General features: G+C 42.5%; 1 protein-coding gene across 4 annotated transcripts; it reads right to left on the bottom strand.

The window, feature by feature from the left end:
- Window positions 1-4399: 4399 nt before the first annotated feature.
- Window positions 4400-14635, bottom strand: katnal1 (katanin p60 subunit A-like 1). 4 transcript variants are annotated; one of them, XR_011178462.1, is made up of 12 exons: window positions 14531-14635; window positions 13784-13961; window positions 11876-12036; window positions 11025-11193; window positions 10773-10900; window positions 10559-10664; window positions 8473-8631; window positions 8170-8296; window positions 7765-7899; window positions 7409-7535; window positions 6656-6858; window positions 5714-5800 (listed from the first exon to the last, which is right to left on the bottom strand). XR_011178462.1 is itself a non-coding variant. In XM_069154209.1 (12 exons), exons 2-11 carry the CDS (start codon window positions 13943-13945, stop codon window positions 7036-7038), a joined length of 1332 nt encoding a protein of 443 aa, XP_069010310.1. In that variant the 5' UTR covers window positions 13946-13961; window positions 14531-14635; the 3' UTR covers window positions 6784-6858; window positions 6993-7035. The 4 variants fall into 4 exon arrangements, 3 of the variants coding, with proteins under 3 accessions (XP_069010308.1, XP_069010309.1, XP_069010310.1); XM_069154209.1 differs by lacking the exon at window positions 5714-5800 and adding an exon at window positions 6993-7093 and having other exon boundaries at window positions 6784-6858; XM_069154207.1 differs by lacking the exon at window positions 6656-6858 and having other exon boundaries at window positions 4400-5800.
- Window positions 14636-14958: the final 323 nt, after the last annotated feature.

The raw sequence follows: 14958 nt of genomic DNA on the forward strand, positions 1-14958 counted from the left end.
TCACCAACCTGCCAGCAGCTCATACACGAGCATCACCGGGGCTGGTATTCAGCACCAGAAGGCAGCATCGACCACTGTGGAGACAAGAAATAATGTTCCCTTCGCGTCTGCTTTGAAATTTCCTCATACTCAGATGCTTCACTTCAGTAAAAAAAGAAAATAGGCCTTCCACCCTAAAAAAAAAAAAAAAAAATACTCCATTACAAGTAGTTCAAGTATATGTTACTCAAATACTTCTAATCAGGCAGATGTAGGCTATTTAAAGTAGTTAACGCACTGATGGTGAATGTGTTAGTATCGTTATGCAGTGGATGAATGAGGTGAAGCTGTGTTGTTGGGTTTTTTTTGCATTAAACTGAAACTAATGATCATTTTCATCAGGAATCAGCGTGTTTTTTTAAAAAAAAATTTCATTAATTGATTGTTTGGTTGGTAAAAATGCTGAAAATGTTAAGAAATGACATCCAGATTACCCAGAACCCACAGCGACACCATCACGATGCAAATATTTCAAGTGAAAGTGAAAGGAGTTCCTGAGGTTTGGACCTTCAATGACTGATCCAGTTATTTTGAAATTATTTTCTATGAATTGACTGATCGCTGTATCAACTAATTTGTTGATGTTGGTTAGTTTAATTCGTAAGAAAGTATCGTGTGTTTGGTTTGCAAAAATCTCAACTAAAGCTGCCGGGGAGTTTAAATTTGAATGTTTTCCCTTTTCCCAGGCATTAAAAAAAACTAAATATTCAAGTATGTATAAGCTAAGTACACTGAGGCGGGTTAAAGCAAACAGAGAACTTTAATTACAACGGCTTGTTGAATTAACAAAAGCAGGTAGGTGAACTCGATAACACCAGAAAATCCGAGTCCAAAGTCCAGACAGGACAAAGCTTACAAAATACTGACGAGGAAACAGAACGTGAAATCTAAGGCTGACGCTCAGAGGTAAAAACGTACCCACATCGTGTACTTTGCATACTTACTATTTTCAGTGCATAAGTGTGTTTAAGCATGGAGACATGTAGCGCACAACAAGTACCTGGATGGTCAAAACGGTCCCCCAAATCGACCCTACATTCCTGTATCCACCCTAACAAACTATTTAGTGTGCCACAGAAAAGATTTAGTGTGCATGCCAAAAGTACCAGGATGTCCTACTATATCCGGTCGTGTTTTGCAGGATGCGGGCCTGCGTGGTACTCGAGCTGTTCTGACCCACAATCCTTTGCGAAGCGGAAGACGCGTCACGTCGACTGCGCCGCCTGCAAAAGGAAGGAAAGAGGAGAGGCATCCTTTTTTTTTTTTTAATTTGTTTTTTACTTCAACGTGGGTCAAAGGTCAAGGCGCATTTTTATGATGAAGTAGTACATCCCGATTGTACAAATACTACATGCAACAGCGCGTGCTTTTTAAGGTAAGCTGCAGTCCGTGCTAAAAGTAAAAACACACATCGTATGTGGTTCAGGAAGCGGGGGTGAGAGTGAAACGATGGACACTTTCCACACTCGGTGGTCGCCATGGTAACTAGCAGACCGGGGGGGGGGGGGGGGGGGGGGGGGGGGACGAGTTCAACAAAACATACTTCCCTTAGTGCAGTAACAGATGGTACTCCTACACGGTAGTACACACCTGTGCGGTACTTGAATTCGACAGCGTGGTGTTGTCTCGAACCACAACCTGCTGTTCTGCACAGACCGGAAATAACTATAACATTTGAACGCATCACCTGCCAACATACCTGCAGTTTGGATTATTTTACCCAAAAATAAATGTGTTTTCGTGCCCTCAGTTTAACACACGCACTTAAACCCTTCTGTCCAGCAGCAGTATGGCGGGGACTGAGTGAATAATAAACACGTTTGTGTTTTGTGTTTAGCGACAGTCGGTCCCTCCTTTTCCACTACATAGAGCCAAGATAGCGACCGTAAAGCGCTTCACACTCAAATTTTTGGGACCGTTTTTTTTTTTTTAGTGCATCATTCGGGTACTTATAGTGCACTGCATGTGTGCTCGGACTTATGCACTCAAATTAACGAGTGCTCAGTACGCAGCGCAGCACGGGAGATAACCGAGCGGCTGATCGCGGATTCGCTGCAGTTGTGTCAGATTGCAGCTCGGAGCCGGTGAGCTGGACGTGGGCGGCAGGAGACCGAACACGGAGAGACGCGGGACCTCTGGTGGGTGGAGGGACGTCTGCAGGAAATAACTGAGGCAGAAAGAGAAAAACTACACTGAATTTCCCAAATAAAAGCATGATAAAGGTTTGTCAAGGTGTTGAGTATGAGAACAGGGCAGAAAGAGCAGCGCTGTTATTTTTTTATTTTATTTTTTTTTATCTAATATCACTGGTGGAAAGTGAGTATTGCTATTTAAAGTACATTTACTCAAGTGCTGAACTTCAGTAAATGTTTTGCGATTTGTACTTTAGTTGAGCACTTCCATTTAATTGTACTGTATGTGTTTATTTCTACTTCATTACATTTCAGATGTGAATGCTTTTTACTTTATTTATGCGTCAACTTTTAGTTCTTTTTGAAGATTTTAATTATTCACACGAAGTATAATCAACAAATAAATGATAATGTATCCTGAAGCTGAAACCATTTAGATGTCTGATTTACAATCAAGTTGTTTTAAAAAAAAAATAAAAACTGGCAAAAATCATCTGATAATAGCATCTCAAATGTGAACATTTTAGGTTCCCAGTACTCACCGCGTTTTCCTGATGGTGATGGTGGTGGTGGTGGTGGTTGGGGGTGGGGTGGGGGGGACCACCCGGTGGCAGGTGTTTAATTAACTCATGACGTGCGGAACAATAGAGAGGTAGTAAATAGTTCCGCCTCTGGGACTAATAAAGTCAAAATAGCAACTGAACCGACAATGTGAAGTCATATATATCTGCGTACAACAAAAATATGCAAAATATTTACATTGTATTAATATATACTATATATATAGTATAAATTAAATAGTATTCCAAAAAGGGCCATTTTGCATGAGTATTTTTTGGTTCTCTTTACTACTCTACTTATATTAAGATTCAAAACTTGAATTCAGGACTTTTACATGAAACAGATTATTTCTGCACTTGCGGTAGAAAGCTAGCTCAAAATTGTACTTGAGCACTTTAACAAACAACCGATGAAATAACCAGAATTGAATTGTTATTCCCTCGACGTCCGTTGGGTGTCGCTGTACTCACGTCTGGAGTTCAGGTGAACAAGTAGAGGAGAGCCCTGCGGTGGCCAGATGTTTGGACCCGGAAGGGAAAATGGGTGTTTCACTGCCTTGGCGCCAAACTTTGTATACGTGTGTGTTTTATCGCTGGACTCTGGACATTTATAAACGGTGGAAACAATAAAAAAAAAAAAAAAAAAAAAGATTGGTACTCTGCAGCTGCAGTTTTCCTGCTCAACACACCGCGCAGGTAACGTAACGTCAATCAAAAAAAAATATGCAAAAAAAATCTCAGTACAACCTACAACCACAAATCAAAAACATAAGCAGGAGCAGATGTCCATATTTGCATATGTTCAAAATTGAGCATCTGAAGATAAAATCAGCATTAATCCCACACAGGGAATTTTTTTTTTAATTAAGCAATTGTAGAGATGAGTAATTTAGTAAAACTAGAATTTTTTTTTTCTTTACAACATTGCCTCTGTATGATCTGACAAACCATCTGTTCTCCTTTAGCTGGTTTGTCGTTGTCAATTTTTGCTGGGTTTGCTTTTTTTTTTTTTTTTCTTGTTGTTTCACCTCTGATGTTCTTGCTCTGGCTCTCGCAGAGATGAACCACGTTGACAATAGAAGAAACGGCATCGACTCTCTGCTCTGCAGCTCTTCAGAGATCCTGACCACGATGCCCCTCGTCACAGACACGGCTATGGATGCTGGTGAGGTGACGTACAGACAGACAGTACATGTTGTAGTTTGTCCTTGTTTTCTGAAACGCTCTTCACTTGTTCATCCACAAGATATGGTATCAAATATTTCAGCTTATCAAATGTGTGGCATTTTTCCTACGTAGCCTGATAATTAATGAAAAAAAAAAAAAAAAAAGGTCTGTGCACATGTGCTCTTTTTGTAGTTTGTAAAAATATATGAGAAAGTGTTCTGACAAAACTGTACTACGTGCAGTCATGGAGGACACAGCAGACTGATGTACAAACCTCTCCAAATATACAGACAAAGCTACCTTTGAATCGTTGGGGCACTGTGGTGTGCTTCTTGACTCATTTATTATTTATTCATACATGTTACGGGACCCGGTGCATGATGGCTCATTAGAAAGCCGCAAGACGTCATTTACAGTGAAAGTTTCACGTCTGCAATCCGCTTTAATGCGACACGTAACCTGACGCGGTTGAATCGATTCCAGAAAATAAAGTAGGCGAGGTTTTAGGTGAGAATTAAATGTCTCTTTTAATAGAAAAAAAAAAATATCCACAGGTCGAGTGGCCTCGGTCTTTTAGGTCGTCTACGTTTGTTCGTCTCAACAGAACTAAAAGTGAAAACAAATATTAAAACCAACAAAGAAACACAAACACACAGTCAACACAGACACTGTTCATTTCAAGTGTTTTCAGTCAGCAGTAAATACACAGGCTCTTCGGGAAAATACACTGAAAGTGCTCAAACAGAATTCCTCAAGACAAAGATCCTCATGCAAGAACAGATTTGCTCACAAGTGTATGATTTAAGAGAAATTGTCTTCGTACGATAACATGCAGCGAGTCTGAATTGAAATACCTTCATCTGAGCGAATATGCGGTTAAACCGTTCAACAGAAACTTAATGCTAAATAATAATTAAAAAAAAAAAAAAAAAAAATTCTCCCTATCAGCATCACACTTGGCAGACTTGAAACAATCTCGCCCACAGCTGCCTCGTTGATCTTTATGCAGAGCCGCCTCCGTGTCTGCCTAAATAACATCGCCAGTCGCTTTATTAAGTACGGACAACTTTTTTGACGGAAAACAGCTAACAGAGCAGAATAGGAACCGTTTTAGAGCGTTGTTAAGGGGGGAGGGGGGCTAATTATCTAAATAATCAAATCTCACTACTGCTCAACTACCTCATTAAAACAAGCTACAAAGTAAGAAGGAAAAAAAAATATGATATGAATACAAACCAGTTCTTGCAAGAGGTCTGACATGTATGTAAAACTACGGTGCATTCCCGACCTGTGTGTGTGTGAGGCTACGTTTTAAAAGAACAAGAGAAGTGTGTGTGAGGGAAGTTCACCCTGGTCTTCCTCAGGTCACTTAAGTCAGTCAGCAGCTGGATGATCATCATCTCTACAAGTGCAGTTGTGTCAACAACAACAATAACAACAACAACAACAACAACAAAAGCAGGGGGAGAATATGTGAAAGGACAGGAGTGGAGCCACTGAAAGTTTTCATGACGCTCTCTCAAAGGCACCAGTCTTCTGAAGTGAACTTGAGCCTCCTGTATGATCTTGATGCCCGATGTGCTCGCCTGGTTCACATACTAGAGTTCACTCAACTCCTCCTCTTCAAGGCCTTCAACATTTTCCGAAGCCGACAGTCCTCTTTTCAAGGCTCCGGTCCCTCTGGATCCAGTCGCCACCATTCTCTATACTGACCCGAACTCAGCCATCCAGCCTTCGTATTTTTCCAGGTCGGTGGCGGAGACGGACTTCGAGATCTTCTTGAGCGTCAGCGTGAAGTCCTCCATGGTCACGGGCATCTGCAGCTCGTCTTTGGACAGGGCTCGGATCTCCTCGGGGCTCAGGCCTTGGATTCGACGACGCATCGCCATCATCGACGCGTCCCTGATGTACACGGACGGACAGGAGGAGGACCGTTACTCATCGCGCACTCAACACAGCGGTTCTACTGTTTTGAATTCTATAGTTCGAGAAGTTTACTCTTAGAAAAAACAAAAAAGGTTAAAGATCAGGCTGCGATGGAATCCTGCAGGCTACAGTCTGCGTGTGGATGATAAACACATTCAAGGACAATGAACGAATGTGAGTCAGAGATGAGCAGAGACAACTTGCCACTCTCAGCATAGCTTCAGTAGAAAGGACCCCCACACCAAGGACGTTTCCATTCGCTCTCACTATGCGCCAAGTAAGAGGCCGTCCCATACTTCATGCAGAAAAGCAAATGGTCCTGATTTTCAAATGGTGGCTCATGACCGGGAAAAACGGAGAAAACTGTTGACACCTATTCTTCAATAGTGAGATTACCGGCATAATCTGAACATCCTGCGTTTTAGCACCATGAATAAAGTCCAGACATAAACCAAGCCCCATAAACACACCTCATTAACAATAAGCACCATAATGTGTTCACTCATATTACAGGAATAAAGAGGCAAATTTGTTTATGTAAATACATGTGCTTTTTTTTTACTTGAATATTCAACGGCACTTCCTCTATTCCAGCGTCTCTTTTCATCTCTGCAGCATACTGCATGTCCGAGAAAATGCGTCTTTAAACTGATCACGGTTCTTATACACACTCGTAAACTTCACATCGTGAATGATTCAGCCTCAAAGACGAAATGTAAAAATGTAACTGTAACTTGAAACTGAACGTGGCTCGAAATATATGGAAATACGGTTGCTCTTACGTCATTGTGATTTGAATTGATTTTACGCACCTCCAGCAGCTATACGTACCGCATCTGTACTCGCCCTTCACCTGTCGCGCCTGCAGTGTATTCAAGGCTTCAGTATTTTCACAGAAGGATTCACAAGCTCCAACAGCAGTGTGAGCCCGATCGGATTCCTGCGCCATCAATGCTGCCATTTAATGTGGTTTCATGTCGACATAAAAGAACACTGGAGCCGTGTGTTCTCGCGGCGACATCATCGGATGAAATCTGATTTGATATGACAAACATCATTTGGCCGTTAAATCTCGATGTAGCTGAGCAGTTTAATTTACAAATTAAAATCCAGTTAGGAAAACTAAACACGGCTTGTCCCTGTTTGTTTACAGGAGTTAAATTCATACCAGTCAGAATGGCTCAGAGTCAGTTCTCTGCATCTCGATATCTCTACATCTCTACATCTCTGACACGTGTCACGCTGTGCTGGAAATAATCCCAGACATCTCTGTCATTAAGAAAAAAAAAAGTGGAGATGAGTTTTATAATTGAAAAAGTTAGAACATGTGAGGGTTTTGTCATCTCTTCACCTGTATTACATGATACTGGTGAAATCGCAATAGTGAAATGTGCTGATGTTAATCTTTTTTTTTTTTTTTTTTTTTTTTAAATTAAAGTCAAAACACCCTGAAGCAGTGAATACATTGCAGCGCTCAGTACAAAGGGGAGGAGATGAAGTGATAACAGACCGACGGGGGCGCGCACACGCGCACGCGCACACACACACACACACACACACACACACACACACACACCTACCTACCTGCAAACGTTGGTGATGTCGGCTCCAGAATAGCCCTCAATCTTCTCAGCGATCAGGTCCAGGTCTACGTCAGGAGCCACCTCCACCTCCCTCAGGTTAATCTTCAGAAGCTCCACACGACCCTCAGCTGCACAACACAACACACAACCGCATCAATTAGATATCAGCGAGACACGTCTGAACAGCAGTTTCCGGAGGAACGGACACTCCCGAGCTATAAATACATTAGAGGAGTAAATAAAACGCTATTGATGCAGAGCCCACAGCGTGAATCAATATTAATTACTCGTTATTTTCACTGCTTGGAGCTTTTGTGCACAGCTGCGTTCTCAGTCGGGAGTCTCTGGAGAGCTCACCTGTGGGCAGGGGGATGTAGATCCGCTTCTCGAGTCGTCGACGCAGCGCCTCGTCGATGTCCCAGGGGAAGTTTGTGGCAGCCAGGACCATCACCATCTTCGAGGGGTCATCGTTCTCCAGAGCTCCCCCCACACCTGCTCACAAAAACACAATTAAACCAGAGCATGCGCGTTACTGTACCGTTCATGTGGCATGCGGTATTTTATTTAGGATCAATTGCCAACGTAGTTAAACACCCATTCAGTTACAGAGTAGCTCTCATCACAAACGGGAGCTGACAATGTCAATAAACAAAATCCATGACCGCATCTGTCCTCAAAGGAACTACACTACAATGTTTGCTTTTGACCTTTATCGGGCAACTCCTGTACAGCTTCACCTTCCCATTTCTCGAACCTACTGACCGTCCATCTGAATCAGAAGTTCTGATTTGACCCTGCGGCTCGCTTCGTGCTCATCAGATGTTCCTCTCCTGCCACAGATGGAGTCGATCTCGTCTATGAAGATCGTTGTTGGCGCGTAAAATCGGGCCTAAGATATTTTATAAAAACACGTTGTTGTTTTGTCACTTTTATACAAAGTGCTTTACAATTTGACTCTCGTTCGCCTACTTTTGCACACACACACACACACACACACACACACACACACACACACACACACACACACACACACACACTGATGGCAGTGAGCAAGTGTGCACTCACCATTTCAAACAGCAGGCGAACAAGTTTTTCAGACTCGCCCCTGTATTTGGAGGAGAGGGTGGAGGAGGACACGTTGAAGAAAGTAGTCCCACATTCTGTGGCCACAGCTTTGGCTAACAAGGTCTTCCCAGTCCCCGGCGGGCCGACCATTAACACGCCCTGAGAGGAAACGTTACACGCTGTTAAAAAGAATTAAGACACGCAAAACAACTGTAGACATACAAAAAGACGATTAGCGGGCAGTCGGAGAACGACGGTCACTGTCATCATCTACATTAACACCATAACTATTTCCATCAGTTTTCATGTCATTACCCTCATCGTCAGCAGCACTATTACATCAGCATGTGGCCCGCGAGTTCACGTTCCTTTAAAATAGTCTTTTAACATTTTGGGAAGCGTACTTAGTGGCTTCCTCGGCGAGCGTTGGAAGATCGATAGCACAATAATACAGGCGAAAACGGCCAGCGTGGCCTGTCCAAATGTAAATAAACTCCATCAACCAGCACCTCTAAAGATCACTTCTGTTCAGAGAGATTCGTGTCAGTAGAGGCGGCGGCTCTTTGCCTGTTTGTGTCACCGGTTCCATATATTTTGTTTAAATGTCCATGATATTAAATACAATTGCCCAACCCTGATGCAGATTTCTTCTGCATCAGCACTATCACTACCACTCTTGGTGTCTACCACTGCTCTGTCTGGTTCGTGCCTGTTGCTATGGAGATTACATGAACCACAAAGGGAAGGATCAGTGACATAATCCATTAAATATTTTAAGAACTTGTACTCCCTAATGCCTGAGAATCCGTTTAGACTAGCGTGCCTCACATCTCCTGTCGGATGGATCAGACAAGATTTTCAATATAAAACGCGGCATGCAGATGGGATTCATCAGAAGCTCAGCGGGAACAGGTGGTAGAGGATGAGCACCTGCAGTAAGCCACGGATCCTGCTGTGCCGGACTGACAAAACAGATCTGCGCAGACCTATCGTATCCGGCCAAACGCTAGCGCTAATCAAACGCGTACCTCCGGCCCGCCTGCGTGCCGATAGAACAATCACACGTTTATTTTATAATGTTGTTTTTCTAAACGGACGTATTCGTTCTTCGTTTCACTGCACTTTCAGCGATTTGAAACAAATGGCCGCTGTATCGAGTTGAAGTGAGCGAAGAGCTCGATTATTCAAATGTGTCAGCCAAATGAAAAAGCTCTGGGCGGGCTGTAAAATAATGTTAAAAGTATTGACCCTCGCATGGTGGGCCTGAGGGGAGGAGGCCTCACATAATGAAGTTCAACAGAGGCTGATAGAGAGAGGAAACTCCCTGATGGGTCATTCAGAAATGTTAAACAGACACCAAGTCATTTTAGGAGTTTGTAAAAAAAAAAGATGTTGCTCCAAACAAACTGGGTACAACATAGAGCTGACATCTTAAAATGTCCACTTTTGTAAATGGGAAGCTGACGGGATTATCCTTGTAATATGCGATCTTCAAAGTTTTCCAGCATTTTTCAAATTGATCAAAGCTTCATTCTTTTTTTGTTTTTTTTGGACTTGTATGAGCAGAAAGAACGAAGTCAGGAAGTTGTCAGTCTCATCGTTTACATCGGTACAACTTTTCTTGTGTTCGGTTTACGAAAAGCACGTTGAAATTTCAGATGGTTCGGGCCTGTTTATTGTATTTGAGGGGTTTATATGGAGCGTTTGTAATTCTGTCTGAGCTTTTAAAGCAGTTTTAATTGGAATATTAGACTCCAAAACATGGCTAATGTTTTCACCGCAGGGACTCCAGCTGCCAGTCAGTAGAGACGGTGCATCTGAGCAACGTGGCAAATGGCAGACTACGGCAGATGTTGTTGATTTTAACACCCAGGACTTTTGTTTAGTTGGTGCAACAAGCTGCAGGAAATTTAAGAGTGTGAATCACAACAGTGTGCCGCAAGACAATATGTGCAGAACGCTGCGAGCTGCTCGCGGCTGAAGCACCTTTCTGTTGATTTGTCACTCGTTTTTAAAAGGCACTCGAAAGAAAAACATACATACATACAGTACTCTCACATTTGTGCATGTGTGTGTGTTTGTATACCTTCCAAGGACGACGAATTCCCTTAAAGAAGTCAGGCATCCACATTGGCAACACCACTGCTTCCCTCAGCAGCTTCTTAGCATCTTCTAGATCAGCAATGTCTTCCCTGCAGTTCACAGAAAAAAAAAAATCAGTCAGCGGGATGAAAGAAAATCTGCACCGGTAGCAAAAAAAATATAGAGGAGGGTGTAAGAATGGGAGTCTGCCACCTTACCAGTGTACGTTAGGGTTACGGGACACAATATCTCTCTCCAGAGAGTCCACTAGGTCGCTGTCATGTCCTGCTGCATCAAACTTCTTCTGTTCTACATCCCCCTGTGGATCTCCAGACCCTTTCTTTCCCTGATGAAGAAAAAAGAAGGAGCAAAGAATAATATAACCAAAATCAGGAGTTTTTTTGGGTACAGATTTTTCACCCATTTATTTATCTGTCCACTTAACCACCAATCCACAACGGCAGTCTGACCTTATCGTCTTTGGCTTTAGTGCCTCGGGCATCTCTGATTCCCGGCCGGTCCGGTTTCGGGTTGGCCTGAGCTCTGCCTCCTGGCCCCGCCCCTCGATGCTGCAGGCCAGGGGACTCCTTCCTCTGCTGCTTCACCGCACTGTTGGGTCGCTTCACTGCGACAGGGTTCCTACAGACACACACACAGACACACACTGAGGAATAAGGCTATAAAACGGATAATAGTTGGACACAGCTGTTGACACAAACATCAAAGATCATTTCTGATTCTGGTAATATCATCGTGCGTAAGTGCTCCCACAGAGTGGCATTCATTTTAAACCAGCTCTTCGAGTTCTCTGTGGAGGTACAGCTGGATATGTTCGCAGTAACAAAACACATCGAGTCGCATTGTGCTGTTAAGAGATGAAACTGATTATGCAAAATTGGTCTCTTTGCACTTCAAAGTGCTTCCTTATAGAGCCGTTTTGCTCCACAGAGTTTCTGCGTAGCATCTTCAACAATCAGTTCTGACAAAACTACCTCTCAGAAAGGAAAAAAAAAAATCATCTGGATTACAGTTGACCACAGAGCGTGTATTTCAAATCCCTGCGCACATTATTCTCAGGTCTTTAATTCCACATGAATGAAACAAGAACTGGCAACGAGTCAGCAATGTGCAGTTATTTTAAAGAATTAATGGATTTGCTTCTTGGAGTATTGTGAAACTGAAATGTTTTTTTTAATCAGATTGCTTCAAGTGTGTCATAAGAAAAATGTCAATAATCCGAATCTGTCATTAAGGATGCATTTTATTTATACAAGTACAGGAATCAGATCAGACGAGGAAGATTTAACTCGTACACACTCACCTGTGTTCTGCAGGAGTGGGAGGAGGCCAAACTGCTGGGTCCTCAGGTCTGTCTTCCGGCTGAGGGGCAAGAATATCAATCGGCTTCTCTGACTTGAAGCTCTCGAGCGTTCCCACGATGCCTTTCAATTGCTCATACTCCTCAGTCAGTTCCTGCCTGACCTGGTTACAAACAGAAGTAGGAGAGTATTGTGGCAGCATTGCATCACACAGCATCCTACTGAAAACACAACAGTTGACGTGTGTAGATGTCTGCAGTAAAACCACACAGGGTTTAGAGGATCACTTTAATGTTTCAAGAAAGGATTTTAGGCTTACAGACAGCAGTCAGTGGATGATAAATACATAGAAACCACAGGACCACCCTATCAGATCCACAGCTGGTGTCAGGCAAGGTCAGATTTGACTAAAAAAGATGGTTGACAGATATGGAAGTAAAAAAAACAATCACGCCCTGATGGAAGCATGTTAAATTTACTGAGTAAAGGGTGCTGAGAGTCCAGTAATTTGATTTAAATTATACCAGTAACATTACAGCGTGCCTGACACTATTAGGGTTTTGTTTTTTTCAAACTAATTTATCACAGCCTTCTTAAATCTGTTTAAGAAGGCTGCCTTTATTGTGTCTTTTCTGCTGTGATAAATTAGTATATTTTTTTTGGTCCAAAAATATAATCCCTGCTGTTGTCTGAACTGCTGTCCCTTGTTGTAATATGGCAGGTTAACCTCTTGTTTTTTCATGTATTGTTCAGTTTTGAGATTTTGCCTCATATGTCTTCTCAGACCGTTGGTAGGAAATTGTCCAAATGTCCGATGTAAAGCTCTCTCTCTCCTGCACAATATTGTCAGATCCAAACATGATAATTTCCTTCCTTTTTTTCAGCAAAAGATCGTGATAGAAATCGCGGTTTCCGATAAATATGCATGTAATATTACAACACATTTTCAACTCGGAAAGCTCCACTTCAGTAGCGCTTACATACACCAAACTTTCCAGGTCCATATATCATTCAAAACAAACTGATGTAACACTTTATTTCTAAAAAAAAAAACATCCTGCTGACAGTATTGTCTAATTTAGTGAGCGATGGAGAGATATCCTTAAACCCCCTGAAAATCCTTTGACTCTAATATAGCAACAAAATAGAAGAAACATTTTTGAACCGCGTTTCATCCAATGTTCAGATTTCTGTGCTGGAAATTTATGCAAATAACTGCATATTCAATCATCCTCAATTGCATACTTAAACGTTAAGAAAATGATTAGAATATGGGAGCAATTATCTGGGGCAATTTTCATGGATATATCTGTTATTTCCCCTCCTTATTCCCCATGTGGTGTCTGAGCACTGTTTAAGTCAGGGGTGTCAAACTCGCTTTAGTTAAGGGGCCACATACTGCCAGACCAATAAAATCATAGCATAATAACGCACACATAACGACAACATTTCTCTGTTTAAATCATCGGTGAAGGTTTTTGGATGATAAACCCTGTTTTAAGGTCTTTCTACAATAAACTAGAAACATAAAGACCAAAAACTCAAGACATCAGCCCACTGTTTATCTGCCTGGGCTCTCTGCAGATTCCCTCGCTTTGTGACGCGTTTGACGTCACACTATTGACGTCAATAGTCAATTGACTGTTTCTGAAGCAATTACTGGATCGATTAAAAAAAAAAAAAAAAAAATTACAAAACGTTTGTACTCATAAACCTCCATATTCTCATAGAAATGCAATGCATGTCTTTCTGTAATTTTCACACTTAGCAAAGTCACCCGGGGCGGGCAGAGCTGGACCCTGTGGCGGGCTGGATCCGGCCCGCGGGCCGTATGTTCGACACCCCTGGTTTAAGTGGTCACTGGTTGTTGTTTTTTTTGGGGGGGGTGGATGTGGGGGTGAGAGACTCACCTGTAGCCATCTGACTTTCAGTGCAGGGTCTCTGAGGGACTGACAGTGCTTGTGGATCTGTTGAATGACGCCTTGGTAGTACACAACGGAGGAGTCGTAGTTCCCCAGCAAGGCATACTCACGACCTTTCTTGGCGTTGTCGCATATCTCTGCCAGATTCATGCTGAATAAGAAAGAGCTGAATATGGTGGGAGGAGGAGGAGAGGGAAGGGGAGGAGGGGGAGAGAAACGAATAACTGCAGGTGCATTGTGACAATGAAATGCCCAATGTTGACTTGTCACAACGTTTTCATTCACATTTTCATTCAGTCCTCTGAACGTATTTATTATTAATTATTAATTTATTATTAAGGGATGGTGCAGCTCCGTGCGACTCAGCTGTCAGTCAGATAACTTCTCGTGAAACCGCTACGCCCGGTAACACACGTTAGTTAAACTAGCTGGTTGTGACGGGCTTTTTTATATATATATATAAAAAAATAAAATAAAATAGATTTATAACTCCACGTTCAAGATGAGCTTCTTTTCTTTATCGAGACCGTGTAACGTTATCGACGCTAGCGTTTTGCTAGCCTGCTGCTACAGGCCACAGACAGAAAACAAACCGATTGGCGCGGTAATAAATAACGTAAACGCGACTTAATCCGCCCACAGCGTGCATTAAATATGCACGTAGAGACAAACATCCAACCGATAACCTAGGTTACATTTTTAACTGCATGTTAAAGGTGAAAATAATTCTCATACCTGCATAAAAAGCGCTTGTTTGTGGGGTTTTTGTTGTTGTTATATTCAGAGGTCCGGTATTGAGCGAAGTGTTACCATGGCCGCGGACGGACGCCGCGCGAGGAATACAGACAGCTCAGTTACCGCGCTGCTTTTACGTACCTGTTGAAAGCTCGTAAATATGAATACACAGCTCTGTCTATCGAGGTCATCACCGAATAGAGCTGTGAGAGAAGTGGGATTGTTCCAGCAAAGTCTCGCTGTTAGATTCGTTTTCATGACGCAGTAGAATAATTGATCTACTTTAGGAGCGGCATCGTTAGCTATGTTCCATTTACAAACTAAACAAATGGCAACACGTGCCTTTATTGCAGAAGATTGTGAATTTTACAAGATTTACTCTAACGCATCACCAGAGCTGTAGCTGTGTCAAAGCTGGCCACTGGTTG

This window comes from Embiotoca jacksoni, unplaced genomic scaffold (genome assembly GCF_022577435.1).
Source record: "Embiotoca jacksoni isolate LCO1_2020_lvr unplaced genomic scaffold, fEmbJac1.0.p SCAF_2, whole genome shotgun sequence".
Classification (NCBI taxonomy): Eukaryota; Metazoa; Chordata; class Actinopteri; family Embiotocidae; genus Embiotoca; species Embiotoca jacksoni.

Coding starts and splice junctions, on each gene's coding strand:
- katnal1 (XM_069154207.1), bottom strand. CDS start 13,945: ATGAATCTGGCAGAGATATGCGACAACGCCAAGAAAGGTCGTGAGTAT. Junction 12,037..13,783: donor TGAAAGTCAGATGGCTACAG/GTGAGTCTCTCA, acceptor GTTTGTAACCAG/GTCAGGCAGGAACTGACTGA. Junction 7,900..8,169: donor ACTTCTGATTCAGATGGACG/GTCAGTAGGTTC, acceptor TTTTGTGAGCAG/GTGTGGGGGGAGCTCTGGAG.